We start from the raw sequence: 20,488 nt of genomic DNA on the forward strand, positions 1-20,488 counted from the left end.
CTCCTATATTTATTCACTAACATCCCTTATAACCCTGGGCCACATTTTTTTCGTGCCCTAAAGACTCAGTTATCGCTTCTGATTTGGGGCGGAAAACAGGCAAGGATCGGATTGGCAACACTAATGCTGCCATACCACCAAGGTGGGTTTGACGTCCCTGACTTCGAGCGGTACTACGACTGTGCTCAAGGTCATTTCGCCTCCTATTGGTTCCACCCTTCACCATACATGGCACACCTTGAAGTGGAAGACGGATACATGAGGCCAGAAAAAGCCTCTGGGTACATCTACACGACAGTTCGAGAGAGAGAACGCGATCTCTCTACAGTAGATTGCACAGTGCTGGCGTGGAAACGCCTCGCCAACACCATGGGATCCCCGTTCCTATACTCGCCCTGCATGACCCTGATGAATGACCCCCGTCTGCACGTAACCTGCGAAGAAATCGGGCGCAAAATGTTAATCAACCTAGCTTACCACACGTGGTGGGGACCTATATCTCCAGGGCCAATTCCGCACCTCGAATCAATTCTTTGGGGATCACACACCCACAATAATGGACACGTTCCTGTATACCCGACTGGCCAGAATGTTCGCGCAGTCACTCCTAACTTCCCTGAAGAACCCGATACTCTGGCTCCACTACATGCACTCCTCCAGAACGATGCCCCGCAGCACGTAGTGTCGTTACTTTACAAACACGTACAGAACGCACCACCGCCCACTACACTACGAGCGCGCGCTGACTGGGATAGAGATCTTGCCCTCCCACTAACGGACGAGCAATGGGAGTCCAGCTGCACTCATACAACTGCCGTGACTGGCAACGCTCGGTTACGCTTGATACATTTTAAATTTCTGCATCGCCTCTATTACACCCCGGCCAAGCTACACAGATTCCGCCTGCGTGACAACGACTGCCGCTGCCACTGCGGGAGGGACGGAGCAGATTTTATACACCTAGCATGGGCTTGCCCTGCCGTTGCCGCGTACTGGAGTGAGGTCTTTGTGGGATTGTCCGAAATGTTGGGAATGGACCTTGCGCCATGCCCGATGACAGCGTTGCTGGGTCACTCACATGTCATTGCGACCAAACACAAAAAATTCTTGGCACTAAGCCTACTTTCAGCAAAGCGCCATGTGGCGTGCAGATGGGGCCGGGGCCGCGCCCCCAAATTTAAGGCTTGGATACCCACCCTGACCACATGGCAAGAGCAACTGCATAACTATGCGGAATTACTGCCACAAACATCACGCCCTAAGGATATCTGGGGCACCTTCACTGCATACCTTCTTCGGCAGCGGGAAGAGGAGGACATGGCATCTGGTGAACCACGGGATGCACTAACAACAGACACTCAACCATCACACTAAACTACACGTGGGAAGGCCACATCACCCTCATGAGCCCAAATAATAGGATGGATTGATCTAACAGCGAGACGCGCTTACACTGTTCCCTACCGCAGTCCTCTCACAGGTGCGAGGCCCAGACACGCCACTGACAATTACTAATCTTAGCCACTGTAACACATGTCGCATAGTCCGTATCTAGATAATGACCTACAGGCACTAGATTCCTTGATATAATGCGTGCCAATTAAGTGGGGAGGGGAGGGGGGAGAATTAAACACATGTGTTTGAGTTCATGTTTTTTGGATCCCGTGGACAAAACTGATCTGTACGGGAAGGTGTCTTTAGTCTTCACTATTATCCGTTAATTGTATTGGATGTCATTTATTGCACTAATGTACCGTACACTCTTTTATTCACAATAAAGGTTTTTGAAAATTAAAAAAAAAAAAAAGTCTGGGGGCATTATTATGAAAGATTGCACAGTATGCTAAATCGTGTATTATGAAAACATGTCTCTTTAAAGAGGTAACAACATTGGTTTTACGGAGCCCCAGATTAGCAATATAGTTCCTCGTGGCCAGGCTTTTGAATTTGATTCTGAAGACATTAACCTGATGTACCTCTTTTAAACACTACCATCTTTTGACAAATGCATATTTTCCAAGCATTTATTGCAGGGTAATCCAAACCTTATTTGTATAACAGTATTTAAATTCTAACCTGTTTTGTAAATGTCACTGACAAAAATGTATTTTAAAATAAATTGTTTGTGGCTACATTTCCCTAGCAAGCTTTTTGTGGGAGAAAATGATCCAGTAATCTTTTTGTGGTCTTTGTAAAGTGGTATTTAAATTCTTCAAATTTAAGACTAAAAGAAAGAGCAACGAAGAATATACACACACTGATATATATATATATACACTGAAAAAAATGTTAAAGTTATGTTATAGTAAGGTGAATTTGTCTATGACAACATTAACATTTCAAAATGAAAAAAACACAAAAATTCACCAGTTATAGTTTGCAACACTAACTAGGTCAGCTTCCACCATGCACTGCTTATAACCTCACGTGACCTCAATCATGACAAGTTCAATGACATAATTTATGACATCACTCATGACATCATCCAATGAGTGTGGTAGTTTGTTTTATAATTTACACAGTGGGGGTAGTTACCATATTACTTGTCGACCTAATTTTGAACAGCTTGAGTCCAGCTGATAGGTGTAGGTGTTTACAAAACATATGTGCTTCTAATGCACCATAGCTGTGTAGAGGTATTGAACACATTATAAATCTCTGTATTTAAGGGTAACTCTACGAGCAGGTGACAGTTGACTTGTGTTCAGTATGTTCCACACAGGTGTTTTGGTTCTACAGCAAACGTTTTCAACAGGAGTAAGAATCTATATAGTAGATACTAACTTTTGTAAGCATCCTTAAGTTATTACACAGAATTGTCTCAGCATGACACTTTCTACATAACCTAGAAGACTGTGCACCAGGTACTAACCTATGTACATGCAAGTGTTTTGCTTGAGAAGATGGGCTATCTGCAAAGTGTTCACCACAGTATGAATGGTGCAGGTAGTATGATGCATAGCACATTTCGACCTTGGTTATTTTTTAGCAAATAGTGTCTTTTTTCACAACTGTTACATAGGTTGTATACTGTTCTTAGTAGATACTTTTTAATACTCTGGTGTATTTCTTATTAAAGTTTCACTGTTTGAAAACAGTGTGGTACAGAGTAAACCCTCTCCATAGTGTAAGCACTGTTCACAGTACCCAATTCTCTAGAGATATCAACTTCATTCCTCAATGCAGGTTCGGTGAGTTTCAGGAGTTTGATACAAATAAAAGCTGTCCATAGTAGGTCATTTCTTTTTGGGAAATGACATTCACTATTTTTAGGCACTGGGCTTTCTGTGAACAGTTGTATAAAAATTGAAAACCGCACTCACACAGAGTTTCAAATAGATCTATGGTGGCTTGTTAATGTGAAGTATGCTAGATGTAATGTGTATGGTATGGGGTCAATATTTCATATAATGCATGCTTTCTACACCTAAGGGAGTTGTATCTGTGATGGCAGTAATGATGGTTGATACTCTCCTGAGCTATTTTGTACTTACTGTCAGACCTCTAATGCTATAGTAATTTATAGAGCAATATGCGGGAAAACTAAGCTTGGATGGTGTCTTCAGTGATGTCATCAATTAAGTCATTTGAGATGTTGTCAGTGATGTCATAAATGATGTTATAGAACATGTCGTGAGTATGTCATGTGAGTTCATAAACAGTGCAAGGGGGTGCAAGTTATATTTAGTGCTGCTAATTATAACTGGTGAATTCCAGTTTTGTTTTTTCAGATTAAACCATTAAAGAAGTCATTGACAAATTCACCTAACTATAACTTTTTTTAGCCTTTGGTTTCTTCAGTGAATTTCAATTTTTTTTAAATGAAAACTGATCTTTTTATCACACCTTACTATAACGTTACTTTAGTCTTTGCTTTTTTAAGTGAATTTCTAGGGTGTTTTAACGTAAAGTTATACTTTTAATTTCATTTCCAAAATAATAAATTAATAATAACAAGATAGTAACTGGCAGAATATATCACCCATTCCAGCTGAAAGCCAGTCTCTCCTCTTAAAGGCAGCATACCATTAAAATCCTCTTCCCTTAAGTGGATACTTACTCTGGGTCCTGTTTCTTGTGGTTGTCGCAGAACAGCAAGCAGGAGAGGGGTCTGCCGTCATGGGGCTTCCACTCATGTAGACATCTGAAATGGAAAGAGAAGAGACCAACTCACAAAGCTTAAATATCTTTAGTATTATGGCTTTGTTAAGGGAAGTATGAGGGGTTTAGTGTCAAGGGCAATTTAAGTAATTAGAAAAGCCTGCAAAGTGCCACGATTTCATGGCATCCAAGTGTCACTGTGTTGCTCCATGCTGCCTTTCCACCTTTAATATGTAAATGACATGGCACTCACCTGATGTGGATGGAAATACTGCACCTAGAAAGGTACGGGATGTGTAGATGAATGGGTGAGTCAGAGGGGTCATTAAAGGATGATTTAGCAGAGCTGACACTCGAGGGCAATCGCCTACCAACAGTGTGAAGGTTATTGCCTCCTGACTTCAGCCATCCATGTAGGTGCTTATATTTTACCCATTCATCCATCCATGTATTCACTCATTTGTCACTCTTTCACCCATTAGTACGCACACCCATTCCTACAGAAATTTTGATGTGTATGATACCCCATTCATCCACCCTTGCAATCAGTGATCACCAATGCTCCAGTGAGCACATCCATACTCTCAAACCAACGCACTTTCATGAAAAAAGGCCACACCTACGGGTTTATAAAATACTTGTTTTTAAACCTTAGAAACTTTTGGGGATCGAACAAATAGTGGGTAATGCATGCACGGTGTGTGAATCTATCACAGGTATTAGGCTCTACAGTTCCAAGCCCAGTAGCCTTTTTCTACCATGCTACTGGTAGGATGGGGCAATGATGGGTAGTCTCAAAGTAACTTTTCCTTTTTAGCTCCTATACGGTTTGATAGGCGTAAATGGCAATTGTTATATCTTAATTTGACTCTCACCCCTTTCATAATTTTTATTTCCACACATTTCACAGTTCACCATCTATAAAATCTCCCATTATTTGTGTTCTAGTTGATGCAATGTTTCAATGAGGTTTTCTTAGGGTTGCTTTCCTTTATTTTTAAGTACTGAGTAGGTGCTTTGATATTGTCCATCAGTGCCTAACCTTCCTCAGCAATCTTTTTTCAACGTTTTATACATGGTAGCGTGAGAATACAAGAATAATGTTCATAACTCGCACAGCTAAGATGCTGCTGATGGGGGCTTAACATTCTAAAGAGAACCAGGCAACTATGAAATCTTTTATTTTACATTTACAGCATAGACCTATGGAAAATCCTAATCTGCATGTGCTTTCAGTCCAGCCCTGGTTTCCTCATGGCACATATACGTAAACGCTACTATTGCCCACAGTGCTTTGATCAGATGCTCACATGATCAGTGTTTTGATCAGATGCCGGTGAATCGTCACTTTTTACCCAAGTGCACTTTTGCAGATTTCCTGAGCCATTTCTTCACAACAAAATGGATATTGCTACATTATTTTTTCAGAGTGTATTAATAAAAAAGGCACCCTGTTCTCTGTAAGCAAGTGGAGTGTGGTGCTGCACCATATGGCATAATAGGGAGCTCTGGGAGGTGGACAAATATTAGATCAGGGAGGTAGGCAATAGAGAGCCGAGCTAATGAGAGCGACAGGCGTCTGAGGAAAAAGCAATGGGTTGCTAGAGGATGCATTATCATTGCTCAAGCGCTGCAACCTGCTCGTACAGGAATTAACTGCTGTGCATAACAAAGATTGTTCTGCTGTGCCTGCAAATATGCACTACAATTGAACAGCTCTTTTGCAGGATAGGAAGCTAGAGAGGAAGAAGACCATGCCTAGTGTTAATTTAGTGTCTAAGGTTTTTCTTCATCTTATATCACAGGTAAATGTGGCTGATGTCCAATGGCTCTGCTACCAGAAACAAAAGCATTGGTCAACAGTGGTTTAAAACATTCACTTTAGAAAGCAAAAACAGATGTCAGTCTTGATGCACAAAACAGTTAAAGTAAGTGGCAATCTTCTAGTGTCACCAGGCTCAGAAACACCATCAGACTTAAGTCCCCATACATACCTTGGCTGATCTTGTCCCTCAATGTATATTTGCCAGAACTTGACATAGCCATCATGACTGGCAGTTGCCAAGACCGTCCCGTCTGGTGAGAGGGCTCCTTCACTGAGTCGCTTTAGAAAGGAAAAAGAAAAAAGTTCATCTTAGCTAACAATGTAATTGTGGCATTTTGTGCAAGGTGATTTATTTATTAAAATCAGATCAACAGTTTGAAAACTCAGCACAAACCCAAAAGAGAAATATTTGTGTACTACAAAAAGCCAAATTGAAACTATATTTATTGAAGCAAATTACAGTTGAATTTGTGTGCAGACAACTTCATAGTTTGGTCAACAAGCACATGGGCGTCCGCAGGGGAGGGCAAGGGGGTGCGCTTGCCCCCCCCCCCCCCCCCCCGGATCGCCGGTCCCATTCCTTTTGGTCTGTAATGTTCAAGATTACAGCAGGCTGTTCCCCTGCGAGAAGCCCCAGGAGTTTAAATGATCTCTCACTTGGGGGGCCTCTCGCACTTGTCTTTGAACTCTAGAGGCTGCAGCAGCCCCTCCCCGACCTCGAGCAGACTGTGGACAGGCCCATTGTCATTCTGTCTGCTGCTAATCATCACATAAAGAATGACAATGGGCCGTCTGCATTAAACGTGCCTTGAAGGCGAGTGATGAAGTTAACATTTTGTCCCCCCCTGGAAGGCGAGTGAAATGTTGCCCTCCCCTGGAAACATTTCTGCGGACGCCCATGAACAAGCATACTCTCTTCGCCCATTTCTTGAGAAAGCAAACCTGTAGAAACTTCCACTTCTCCAGCAAATTAAAAAATAACTTTGCCATTTTCAGACTACACTAGCTACTGGTGCCAATATAGAGGACTGTGAATAATACTGGATTTTATTTATGTAACATATATGTAAAGAGTACATTAATAATTACCAACAAGGAGGAGCTTCGCGCGCATCCGAGATGGCCGCGTGAGCACAGGGCTCCCGAGACCCTCGCCGCCTCCCGCATCTATCCTGAATTATATCCTGACTCCGAAGATGGGTTATTGATGACGCAGCCCAGCTGATATACTAGCTGCTTTCAGAAATTGATTTGGACTTCGGGTTCCTAAGCTACGACAACCTGCACTTCTGCGGCCTACCCGGTGGAGACAACCGGGCCTTGAGTTGCTGCTGTACCCAGGCAGTAATTCAACAACACCGGCTAAAGGGGTCCAGGCCACGGCCCGAAGTTAGCTTTCGGTTTCGTTTTTGCTGATTGGCATTGCTCCTCACCGGGACCGACGCTGGGCGCATCTGGCTCCCGTGATCTTCGCATAGGCCTGGAAACAGCGAGTGCTTGGCTGCGGAAATATACTGGCTTAAATCTGCCTTTGGTGATCCCGTGGGTGAACTCTGAGGAGCCATTCGGACCAGATCTCAGGCGCCCCTCCGGGGCACCCAGCCCACCATGACAGGCAAGCCCGAGGGTGACAAACGGAAAGTCAAGACCACCTTCCGGGGATGTGCAACTCAAACAAATGTTATGGATCGTTAAACCCATCCTAAAGGGTCCCCCGGTGGCACACCCAGAGTCCGGGAGGAGGCAACTGATGATCCTACTGTGTCGGCGGATTTAACGCTGCAAGACGTTATGGGCGCCATTGCTGGCATCAAGACATCCATCGGCCAGCAGTACGAGGCCCTGGCCCTGAAGCTTGACACAGTGGCCATCGACGTTAATCTCATCAGAACAGATTTGGCGAAGACTAATGAGAAGGTCAAATCTCTAGATCTGAAAACCTCCAGCCTCACGACGGACATGTCCGACTTGCAGACAGAAGTTCGCAATTTGAGATCCGCCAACGATTTCTTTGCTCGTCGATTGGAGGATTTTGAGGGCCGTGCACGGCGCAATAACATGCGTATTATTGGGGTCCCGGAAAACTCTGGATCACTGTCCACTGATCTTCGTGTCGAAGACCTCATCCTCAATCACCTCACCCCCAAGGGACTGAGTAAATTCTTTGCGGTGGAACGTGCGCACAGAGTGCCGGGAGGACAGGCGAAGCCAGGCTTCCCCCCGCGGCCGATCATCGCCAGAATTTTTTATTTCAGAGACGGAGACGCCATTTTGCAGGCTTCGCGGATGGGCTGCCCTACGCAGTTTGAAAACACCACGGTGAACTTCTATCCGGATTTTTCCCAATCCGTCCAGAAGCAAAGGATGGGATTCCAGGGGGTGAAGAGGCGTCTCAGAGATATGGACTTGAAGTATGCGATGCTTTTCCCGGCCCGTTTGCGTGTGGAATATGAAGACCGGACACTCTTTTTTGATTGCCCGGAGGGAGTGAGTGACTGGCTAGATACGTTGCCTACCCGTCGCGATCGTACGGAACATTCAGGTGGAGCTGAAGGGGGACTGTTGGAACAAGAATGAGCAATGGAGCCCGAGTCCCAGACAATGAACACAATAGACAACTGTGGCTTGCTGACTTCTGTGATCGTATGCTTTGAAGTACACACCCAGAGGTGGCGGGGGAGAGAGGGACCCTTTCCTCCTCTGTTTTTTTTTTTTTTTTATTTTTTTATTTTCCAGCAGAGGTAAAACATACAAGGACATAACCAAAAAAAAATATAAAAAAAAGAAGAAAATACAAAATCAGACAAGGTTCTTTACATAAAGAAACAATGAAACAATTCAAATCCAATTGTCGATTGGTAACCATAACTTCCGGCCAAAGGTCTGCTTTCTGAGTCCTTTCAATTTATAAACTGCTTTATCCATTCTGTAAACATTTAATAGTTTTCCCAACCATAACTCAAACGTTGGAGGATCTACATCCAACCATCTGGATGTAATACAGGCTCGATAAATAGACATTCCAATAAACAGAAAATATTCTTGATCTATTGTAAAATCCTGAGGAGGAAAATATACACCAAGAATAATGACAGTAGGATGCAGTGTAATCCGGACCTGTAACAGATTGGATAGAAACTTTTCAATCTTCATAATATAGTCAGCAAGTTTAGAACAACTATAAAACATATGGATTGAGTCGGCTGCTAAAGTGCCACAACGACTGCAATTGATACCCTTTACAGCATTCCATTTTACCAATTTTGCAGGTGTATAATAAAGATCAAGGGTAGACATAAAATGTTGACTCTTAAGAAAGCTATTAATTAACGTCTTTTTACTCAACTCGAATGTTTTTACCAAATCGATCCCTACGACACCAAGCTTCCTCTCCCATTTCTGAGTGTGATGATCCAGATCGTTCTGCATCCTACCAATCATTAATTGATAGATAATACCAATACGACTGTTTTTCCTAGAGCTTTCTAAAATATCGACAGTTTCCATAGTATCCGTACGCAAAACATTTTTTTTCCCCAAAAAACTACGAATCTGTAGATATTTAAAGAAATCATTCCTAGATAAACCAAAAATCTCTTGTAATTTATCAAAGGGCAGAAGACACCCATTTTGATACAATTGACCAAATAAATAGATCTGTCTCGAATACCATCGTTGAATCACTATATCTTGAAAAATAACAGGTAATGACTTATTGTCAAACAAAGGTGTATAATAATTCAATTTTGAAACTAAACATAGAGTTTTGTTCATTTGCCTCCATATTAAACCTGCCGAGAGGACTATCTTAAATTTGGTTTTTTTATAATAGCTAGGTTCGATAATTTTCACCAAACATTGCCTTGCATCAGCGCCTAGAAGCATTTCGAAAATAGAGGGTCTCATCGCTGGATCTAGAGCATAATCATGAAAAAGCAACACCCGAAAAGTTTTCAAAGCAATAGCCCAATAGTATAATCTAAAATTCGGGAGTCCCAGACCAGCAAACTCTAATGGTAGAGTACACCATTTTAAAGATCTTCTAGCACGATGATATCCCCACAAGAACCTAGACACCATTCTATCTATTCTATTGAAAAGAGACATTGGAAAAAATAGAGGGATGGTTCGAAAAAAGTACAAAAATTTAGGAAAAATCATCATCTTAATAACGTTAGTGCGGCCATATAATGACAAATGTAAATTGTTAAATCTTTCTAGCAATCTATTAGAGGATATGAGCAAAGGATCTACATTTAGTGCCACAATATCCTCAACCTTGGAGGATAGAGTAAGCCAGGCTTCCCCCCGCGGCCGATCATCGCCAGAATTTTTTATTTCAGAGACGGAGACGCCATTTTGCAGGCTTCGCGGATGGGCTGCCCTACGCAGTTTGAAAACACCACGGTGAACTTCTATCCGGATTTTTCCCAATCCGTCCAGAAGCAAAGGATGGGATTCCAGGGGGTGAAGAGGCGTCTCAGAGATATGGACTTGAAGTATGCGATGCTTTTCCCGGCCCGTTTGCGTGTGGAATATGAAGACCGGACACTCTTTTTTGATTGCCCGGAGGGAGTGAGTGACTGGCTAGATACGTTGCCTACCCGTCGCGATCGTACGGAACATTCAGGTGGAGCTGAAGGGGGACTGTTGGAACAAGAATGAGCAATGGAGCCCGAGTCCCAGACAATGAACACAATAGACAACTGTGGCTTGCTGACTTCTGTGATCGTATGCTTTGAAGTACACACCCAGAGGTGGCGGGGGAGAGAGGGACCCTTTCCTCCTCTGGGTTTCTTTGTGTAGATTAGTTTTTTGCTAGGGCGACAGGCACACTGCAAGTTGGGGTGGCTTTTGAGTCTACGCAGGGGTGCAGGGTGGGGGGAGTTGCGCTGGGGTATTGTTGGGGGAAGGGGGGGAAGTATGTTGGGAGTGTTCCATTTTCTTTCTTTTTCAAGGCAACGAACTGTTTCAACTTTGGACTTGGGTGTGGTGTTCGTCATGAGGTGGGAGATCATCGAAGGTCCGGATGGAGGGTAGGGGGCTGGAGCTACTATGCTGGAATGTAAATGGGTTGGGAGACCGGATAAAGAGGGGGGTGGTCTTGCAAATGTTGCGACGCCTCTCCCCTGATGTGGTGCTACTACAAGAGACTCATTTGATTGGAAACGCTTGCTACGCTCTGAACAGGCGGGGATATCGTCTCGCTGCACATTTTGGGTTCAACTCTAGTTCTAGAGGGGTGGGTATCTTGGTCAGGAACTCTCTTCCCCTGGAAATCGACGACATAGTTCTGGATGCTAGGGGGCGTTATGTTGCACTCACAGGTAGGTGGGAGGGGAAAACTATCTCGTTACTATCGGTGTACGTCCCACCTGGCTTACAGACCACTACTTTTGCAGATTTGGGCTCCTGAATGGTATCCCGATACTGGGCGGTGACTTTAATTCAGTTGTCTCCGGGAGGGAGGATCGCTACCTCCCCAGGGACCTCACGAGTGCACAATCTTGGTTGGGTGAATTTTTTACAGCACTGGGACTCGTGCATTGTTGGAGACTGATGCATCCAGAACAGACAGAGTACACTTTCCACTCTGGCGCACATGGTAGTCTTTCTAGATTGGATTATGTTCTGATACCGGCTGCCCAGTCCTCGTCAATTGGGGAGATCAGACATCTGGCTAGAGGCATATCGGACCACTCCCCTCTGTGGTTTCAGATAAATATGAATATAGGTGCCGAGGGAAGGGTGCCCCGATTAATCCATGGTACCTCCACAACCCCAAAACCCGTACTGAACTGATTAAGTCTTTGGATCTGTACTTTGCGGAAAATGTGGGGTCTGTGTCTTCTCCTGTCTCACTGTGGGAAGCGTTTAAGACAGTCATCCGGGGACAAGCACTGTCGTTAATTGGGTGTGCTAAGAAGAGTAGGAATGAGGCAGTAGTCCGTCTTGAGACTGAAATTACTGAGTTGGAATGTGCCTTGGAGCGGAATGTTACCCGAGATGCGCTTCATGTTCTCAGTCTCAAGCAACTTGAGTATAAGAATTTGGTCACCGACGCAGCTAAGACGATGGGTAGAGAGCAGCAGGGACGACTGTATGATGTGGGCGATAAGGCTGGGAAACTGATTGCTTGGCTGGATAGAAAGGAGAGGGCAAGCCGTGTGATTCCAGTGATTGAGAGACCTGATGGCACGCGAGTGACTGACCCGGTTGACATTGTTGAATGCTTTGCTGATTATTTTCGAGAAGTGTATTCCCCGGTATCTAACAGGCCCGAGGAAGATTCTCATTTGTTGCTACGGGATATTGCGTTGCCTTGTTTGTCAGAGTCCGACAGGGACTGGTTGGATGCTGCGCCCTCGGTTGGCGAGGTAGCTCTTGCTGTACGTTCTATTCGCTCCGGAAAGGCTCTGGGCCCTAATAGTCCTCCCATCGAACTTTATAAGTTGCGCCCTGACACGCTAGCGCCGTATCTCCGTGATATGTTTTTAGCATCGCGGGAAACTGGCTCCCTTCCTCGTGATCAGCGTCTTGCGACCATTGTGGTGATCCATAAGGAGGGGAAGCCACGGGACCGCTGTGCGTCCTACAGGCCTATCTCGCTCCTTAATGCTGAACCTAAGATTCTTGCCAAGCTGCTCGCAAACCGCCTGATAAAAGTAGTCAGTGATTTAATCCATCCGGATCAGTCAGGCTTCATTCCAAATCGCAACACAGCATTGAATTTGCGGCGCTTACATGGTGTTCTCGCGAGGGCGACGTCACTGCGTGAACCGGTCATCTTGGCGTCCTTGGATGCCACGATGGCCTTTGATACAATCGAATGGCCATATCTCTAGGCTGCTCTTGCAAAATTTGGTTTTGACTCTGGATTCATTAGTTGGGTAAAACTTCTGTGTGAGACACCATTGGCACAGGTTGTGGTAAATAGCCGGGTCTCCGGGCCCTTTGTTCCTGGGAGAGGTACGCGGCAGGGTTGCCCTCTGTCTCCACTTCTCTTTGCCCTTGCCTTGGAACCTCTTGCTGCCTGGATACGGTGGGAGCCCTCGATGAGAGGCATATACTGGACTCCGGACTTTGAGGACCGCATATCGCTCTATGCGGACGATATTTTGCTGTACCTCACGTTGCCTCAAAAATCGTTAAATGTATTATTCGACCTGCTTAACTCGTTCCGGAAAAACTCCGGCCTCGTCATTAACTGGACTAAGTATCACATATACGTGCTCGCTGGTGGCGTCCCCCTCCTGCCGCGTGGATGTCCTATCCAGGTGAGACAGACGGGTTTTAAATATCTGGGAGTTTTTATATCATTGGACCCTGCAGTCCGCTACGAGCGTAATCTACTTCCTCCGCTTCAACGTTTACGATCAGACGTAGTGAGTTGGCGTAAATTGCTGTTATCTCCACTAGGGCGAGCAGCTCTTTTTAAAATGATGTCCTTACCGCGTTCCACTCCAGAATATATTTGATGTAATTCCGGCAAAGTACTTCCGAGAGGTGGAGACTTTACAGAGGCAATTGATATGGGACGGGCATTCGCGTATCGCTCTTCCAAAGTTAACACTTCCCTGGTATGACGGCGGTATAGCACTTCCGGATATCAGGCGATATTATTGGGCTTCCCAGCTTGCAGCAATTAACCATGGGATGTATGGCCCGGCATTGAATCCAGCGTTTGAAATGGATAGATGGTTGTTACCGGGGGGCGATTATAACAGGGCGCTCTATTCTGGACCCTCTCGCTTACAGATTTCGGGACCCACCGAGATAGCCGTACGAGTGTGGCATAGTGCGACTGTGGCCATGGGCTGGAGAGATCGATTGACCCGTGCGACTCCGCTTTATGCTTCTGCGAGATTGGGTTACCTGTGGAGAATGAAAGGATTCGAGAAATGGGATATGATTGGTATCAGTAAAGTGGGTGATCTCTGGGTTAAGGGCAGGATAAAGACTTTCGCAGAACTACAGACGGAATATAAACTAGGTGATAGGGAATTCTTCCGCTATGCCCAGGTTCGCCACGCGTTAAGTTCGGTTTTCCCCGTGGGTAGCGACATTCCGGACTCCCCCCCCCTCGAAGATCGTATATTAGATGGTCACGTGCCGGATAGCACTATTTCTTTGATCTACAAAAAGATGATCAATGATCGCTCGAGCTTGCTCGAGCACCTCAGGGCGACCTGGATTGCAGAGGGTATAGAATTCGAAGACGAGGACTGGCAATCAGCGATATCCTCACCCAAGGAGGTCGCAATCTCTGCCCGTCTCCGCCTGGTCCAGCTTAAGATCCTACATCCGATTTATGTTACTGGCCCCCGCTTGATCCGTATGGGCTATTCGACGGATGGCTTGTGCAAGCGCGGTTGTGGTCTGCTTGGTACCTTTCTCCATATAATTTGGGAATGTCCTGAGATGGTGCTTTTCTGGAATCGCATACATGAGGTGATGAATGAGGTAACAGGTGTTGCGATGTTGCCAGAGGCCCGACGATGTTTGCTGAATGTATGGGAGCCGAATGACTATGATGTGTCACAGATACGATGGGCGACCCTTGGTAATATGATTGCTAAGAGAGACATTGCACAGCTTTGGGGTTCCCAGAAGCCCCCCACAGTGGCGGCCTGGAAGGAGAACATGGACTGGTGCATGTTTAGGGAGAAGACTGTATATGTGGCGAGAGGCAGACCCAGAAAATGGGGGAAAATTTGGAGCCAATGGAACTCGTACCGGGGAGACATATGTACGCCCCTTCTCACGGAGATACAAAGTCCCCCCCAGTCTCCCTGACCCGACATTCCTGGTGTAGTGTAGCGTCTTTTGTTCTTGACTGTGTTTCCTGCCTCCGGCCCCCTCATCTGTGTAAAACAACTCCTGTATCGTATTACTATGCATCTCCCGTCCTCCTTGACCACTCGCCCGATTGTTGTATTAATGTTTTATCACCTTGTCTGTTTTTCTATGTTTCTTTTCATTATAATAAAAAGAGTTACAAAAAAAAAAAAATTACCAACAAGCCACCCTGGCAATGGGAGAGATAGACAGACAAGCCAGATACCAAGCCACAAAATAAAAACCAGAGCTTATGGGCTTTTTGAATTTGGAGAGGACTACTCACAGCAAATATGATAAAAAGAATTCCAGGCCTTGCAAGTCTGATATAAAAATAGCAACCTGCCAACCAATGGCACACTTCACTAATCTTTGGAGATATCAAGGTAAGACAGTTAGCAGATTGGATCACTCAAGATGTCTGATAACATTGTAAAATGTTAGATAAAACTACTGGAACTAAATTCTTTAGAGTTTTCGATTGATGAATACACATTCAAAATGTGTTAGCTGAAGAAAGTGGAGAAGATAGCTTGACAACCCTAGATATAAACAGTTGCCGTAGTGTACCCTGTATCACACTGCGGCCTCACTAACTGAAAAAATATGTGCATTTAGGCAAAACAAATTCCTTATTTTTTACATTAAAAAGTTTAGGGGGGCGTGGCTTGGAACCGAACAAGATGGCCGCACACTAGGAGAGCTCCGTGCCACAAGAGCTGCTAATCACGGCCATCCGCAATTTTTTTTTTTTTATAAGCAGTCCTGCTCCAGCAGTAATTGATGCACCGAGAGTACAGTGACGTCTGTGGGGTTGGGTTTGCTGCTCGTCTCCCCCCACCCCTGTTGGAGGAGGACGTCAGAGGCCTCAAGACTGGACCAGGGTGAGGCCTATCATATCAGCTGAGGGTTGCCCTGGACTGTGGTGCGGCCTGCCCTCCGCTAGCCTAAAGACAAAAATGAGAGGTTGGGGGGCAATCTACGCCTGCCGGACCCCAGAGCTGGCCTACCCAGACCTCCTGCGTGGGGGACCCTGAAGGAGCTCGAGATGCAGCAGGCATGGCCATTGGGGCTGTCCGCTTGCACATGCAGTCTCTGTTGGCCAGAGGAGGAGCGGTGTGCTGGGCCTGAGAAGCGGATCGAGTGGGTAAGTCCCTGGACAGAGGGCTACACCTTGGTGGCACCCAGAGTCTGGGAGGCCTGAAGTACAGAATGTGAGGCGCGGGCTGGGCAGAAGCCTTAGAGGCATGACTGCTGTGGAGGGATAGACAGCCCCTGGGGTAAGAGGAGCAGCAGTCCTGAGTGTGCGGCTTGAATAGGAATTAGACAGTGCAGCCGCTGCAATGTTGACTTTTTCCTGCTTGCCTCTCCACGCACCTCCAGCCCACTAATTATTGCTTTCTTTGCCTTGATGCATGGTAGCGGGTGAGTGCACTGTGGGGGGACATAGAGAGGCACGGCGATACAAGCTTGCATCTGTGCAAGGTCGGCCTGGTGTGTGTTTGATCTTGCCCCTCATGCTACTTAGTGGGACCAAGTATCTGGGGGAGCATGGGGGCGTCAAAGGGCATCTGGTAGCATGTGTTTGAACAGTATAAGAGGTGCCAGCGGCCCGTAACAAGTGGCAAACATACAGTTGACGGGGGGCTCTTACTTCACATGGTGCACTTCAGGTCCTGCCTCCTGCTCTGACTGAGGGGTGACAGGTGCACGCCGTGGGGGTTGTGGGGCGTTTGGTGGTGAGCAAGCCCCTTCCCATATATGGTGCACTTCAAAAACTGACTCTTATGCTGCCTGAGAGGTGAAGCGTGCGGACCAGAAGACCTCTGGGGACATGCAGCTGGACAATGTAAGTAGTGATGGTAGCTTGTAACAAGAGACAAGAATTTAGTCGAAGGCTGGCCCCTTCCTCTACATTGTGGGCTTCCAAAACTAACTTACATTGCCCGGAGGGTGACAAGTACGCAGATGCCCAAATGTAGGAAGGGAGGAGGGGGGGTACACCTACCAGATGGGCATCTGCTATTAGACTGGCACCTAGTGAGCATCGGACTCGACAAGGAGGTAAACGTGGGCCAAGCGGGTGTCACAGTGAACACGCAGAAAACAACCTGTGGGTGGGCAAAGATTTCTGGTAAGGGTGCCGCGACTAACACCTGGTGGGGCTGCGGAGTGATGAACCGCACCGGCAAACAATTAAGATTGGAGCCTCGTGATCCATTAAAGTGTAAGTAAGCACCCTCAGGGGTTACGTTGTGGTACAGGTTCAATTTGTGCATTAGGCACGGACATCGTGAGACCCAAATGAGAGGTGAACGCACAGCTCAACAAAAGGAATAACTACGTTGTGCAAAAACCACCGTCGGGGGCGTCAGACCAGTCGACGGATCAGTCTGCGGTGCAGGAGGGCTCGCTCGGCACCATCAAGGCGGTCATAAATTACCTAAAGGGCACCATCTAGCCGAAATTAGATGTCAGTACCATCGACGTCTATCTCCTCAGAGTCACTTTCCGCAAAATTTCAAACAAGGTTCATACAACCAAAAGATGATTTGGATGTCTATGTAAGCCACTGTTAACTGGACTGTTCGAAATGTGAATATACTGTATGTACACTGTATGCTGCGTATAAGAGGGGAAAAAAAGTACAGTAAGGTTCATACAGCCAAAACCAGCATCCACCAGTTGCCATCCACATCCAAAGGGCTGGAGGAGCAGGTGCAACATTTCACAAAACAACAAATCATGCTGGCAGTGAAGCTGGAGGAACTTCCATGGGGAGGTCCTGTACGCCGAGTCTGGCTTGTCTCTATGTATCAAGGAGAAAACATCTACTCTTTCTATGATCAGATTAGAGTGTGGAGAAGATACATAGATTATGTTTTCATTGTCTGGAAAGGCAATAGAACGACAGCCGAAGCATTTCTCACATGGTTTTCGAATGGCCTCAACCAACCACCCCCCCTGTTTTCGTTAAGAAAAGTGAAAGTATAAAAGACATGATTGTCAACACACGACCCAGGACCCCAAGACCCTTGGAGGTGCCCAGAGAGCACCTCTGGAATTTAACACCTGTCATGGGACATTATGCTGGTGGCTATTGTAAAGCTTGCCCAGCCTCACTAAATGGCAAAAGCATAGATATTAGCCTATGGCAACCTTGGGAATTGTGGAAACATACTACCTGTAAATCTGACAACGTAATCTATTTGTATAAATGCCCTTGTAACAGGCAATATGTGGACATGACTACACGGCGAGTAAAAATACGCATATTAGAGCATATGAGTAACATACGGTGTGGGAATAAGAATACTAAGCTCACAACACATTATAAAGAGATGGGGCACACTGAAAAGAACCTATGGTGTACAGTGTTTGACAGACCATACATCCCACCGACTGTAACTGACAACAAAAACTTTCTTCTGATTAGAGAGGGAGAGGGGTTGGCCTAACGGCTAAGGCGCTCAACCTCGGACCTGGGGATCTGGGTTCGAGTCTCGGTAACGACGCCAAAAACCCCCTGTGATTCTGGGCAAATGACTTAATCTCCCCGTGCCTAAAATGAAAGTGTGTCCTCATGTAACGTAACTGGTGCTATGTAAAGCGCTCTGATAACTGATTCGGTTCGGTTCTAGTTCGCGCTATATAAAACTCTGCAAAAAAAAAAAAAAAGAGCAGCGGTGGGTCGATAGATTCAAGCGCAGCACAAGGGGCCTCAATGACTGTATCCTGTGGCACCATCTCCATGGGATAATGAATAATTAAAATATGATGGTGCAATAGGAAACTGCAATCTATGGGGTCTGTGGGAGTGCAACATAAACATAGTGTTTCCTTACAACCCTTTCTGGTTAACTATAAGCCTGGTCCTATTAGCATATGTACCTAGGGGGACAGTATGCTCACACCCACAGACGATTTGAAGGATGTTTGAAACATTTGTGTTTTAGATTGGGACTAGCACATTAGCTCCCGGCATCAAAGTAATGATTATTGATCAAGTGTGGCATTTGCTCTCCCAAAATGTAGAATAGTTAACATAGAGAACGATCATTTGGAAACATCCGCATCACATCGAGTCTCCTTAAGCTGCTGCATCATCAGATATGAATGATGACAGAAGTCTAGGATTATATTTCCAACATGGCTGCCATGGTATTATCAGAGGCACCCTATCAGGATTGATGTGCTTTACGATTCATTTACGCACTTTGTATATGGACGATTCCCGCTTTTGGCAACATTTGAGCATTTGTTGCTCTTGTGAGGTTGTACACCAGAGTATATAAAATAATTCCCCTTTTTGAACAGATTTCTCTTATGATACGAAGATCGCGGCAATCCAATATGGCCGTGATGAGTAGGGCACACAGGGTGAAGGAGTTGACGTTACAGTATACTCCTGTTCCCTCCGTTGCATTCTGGACTGTACAAAATATTTACGAGAACACAGTCTTAACCACGTTGAAATCACCAAAACAACAATGTCTCAACTGGAATTCATTAAAAAAGGACAGTAACAAAAAGTGATATAAATCACAAAAGGGGGGCAGGAAGGGAGACCACAACGAGTAAAGTGCAGTGAAGAAGGTTATTATTCGTAAGTAGTTATAGCAGCACTACAGTACAATTAATTATACAATGACCATAACACACAGTGAGCACTAGGCGTGCTTAGTGATAGTGAGAGGCGCAGTGACACAAGGGTGACGATAACAGCGTGAACGGCGACAGTGGGCAAGTGGGATGTGGTCAAAATTTACAAAAAAATATATACAATGTTTGCTTTTTAAAATTCAGACTAAATAAATTGACCACAACAGCGTCCAAGTTCTATGCTGGGCAGTCGACGGCGTTTCAACCTGGTTGATTTCAGGTCATCATCAGGACAATGGTCATTAGTTTGAAAGTAGTGCTGAACTGGACAAGAGTCAGTCAAGCGTCCGGATAAGAACAAGGTACTTCATTGCCAGGGAAGGGGTAATAGCGCTCCCTGTATTAGGGGATGGGGGAAGCGGGATCTTTTTATCAATTATTCTGAGAGTGCTCGGAAATAGAGTTTTTGGAGTAGGGTGGCACGAATTATGATGAGGATCACAGGCCAGGAGGTAGCTCTGGCGGACAGGTGGTAAATTCAGTGTCTATCGGGAGACAAAGAGTGGCCTAAGACCCAGATGATATGGCTTAAGTTTGTTTCTAGGATCGCTAAAGAGAAACTTAGCCTGAGCATGGGGGACAGAAGGAAGGCTGCAGGTCGTAGATTAGAGGCACATGCAGATCGATGCCAAAGAAATGAGCAGGTGGTCTACCAGAGATGGGGCTTCCCAAAGAAATGGGAGGAACTATAGGACAACTGGGCCGGTATATAGAGAGGCGTTTGAGGGATAGGGCAGGGGGGAAAGGAATTAATTCCTCGAGATCTTGAGACTCAGAATTCCATTTGTATGTGTCGGTATAATCCTATTTGCAAAATGTTTCTACATTTTCCACAGTGACAAAGTCATGCCCATGATATTTTGTTTTACAAAGCAGCCATTTCGGTGGATGTAATGTGTATTCATGCTTGTTGACTGAGCAACAGATCAATATAAAACGTTTTTTTCTCGTTTTTTTAAAGTAATGGGACGGTGTTTTAGAAATTTCGGCCTGAAACGAAAGTTTGTCATAGGACAGATTTAACTGGTGGGCAGCAATTTGCTCAACAGGCAATCAAATATT

The 20,488-nt window shown here is 45.4% G+C and overlaps 1 protein-coding gene across 1 annotated transcript in view; it reads right to left on the reverse strand.

Annotated features, from left to right (window-relative positions):
• Positions 1-20,488, reverse strand: part of EDC4 (enhancer of mRNA decapping 4) — a 734,765-nt gene that overhangs the window by 496,637 nt on the left and 217,640 nt on the right. Inside the window, exons 8-9 of the mRNA XM_078670461.1 lie at positions 6,096-6,205; positions 4,061-4,144 (exon numbers count right to left, since the gene is read on the reverse strand). Coding sequence (XP_078526587.1) covers positions 4,061-4,144; positions 6,096-6,205 — 194 coding nt within the window. The remainder of the gene's footprint in view (positions 1-4,060; positions 4,145-6,095; positions 6,206-20,488) is intronic.

Source organism: Lissotriton helveticus, chromosome 12, assembly GCF_964261635.1.
Source record: "Lissotriton helveticus chromosome 12, aLisHel1.1, whole genome shotgun sequence".
NCBI lineage: Eukaryota > Metazoa > Chordata > Amphibia > Caudata > Salamandridae > Lissotriton > Lissotriton helveticus.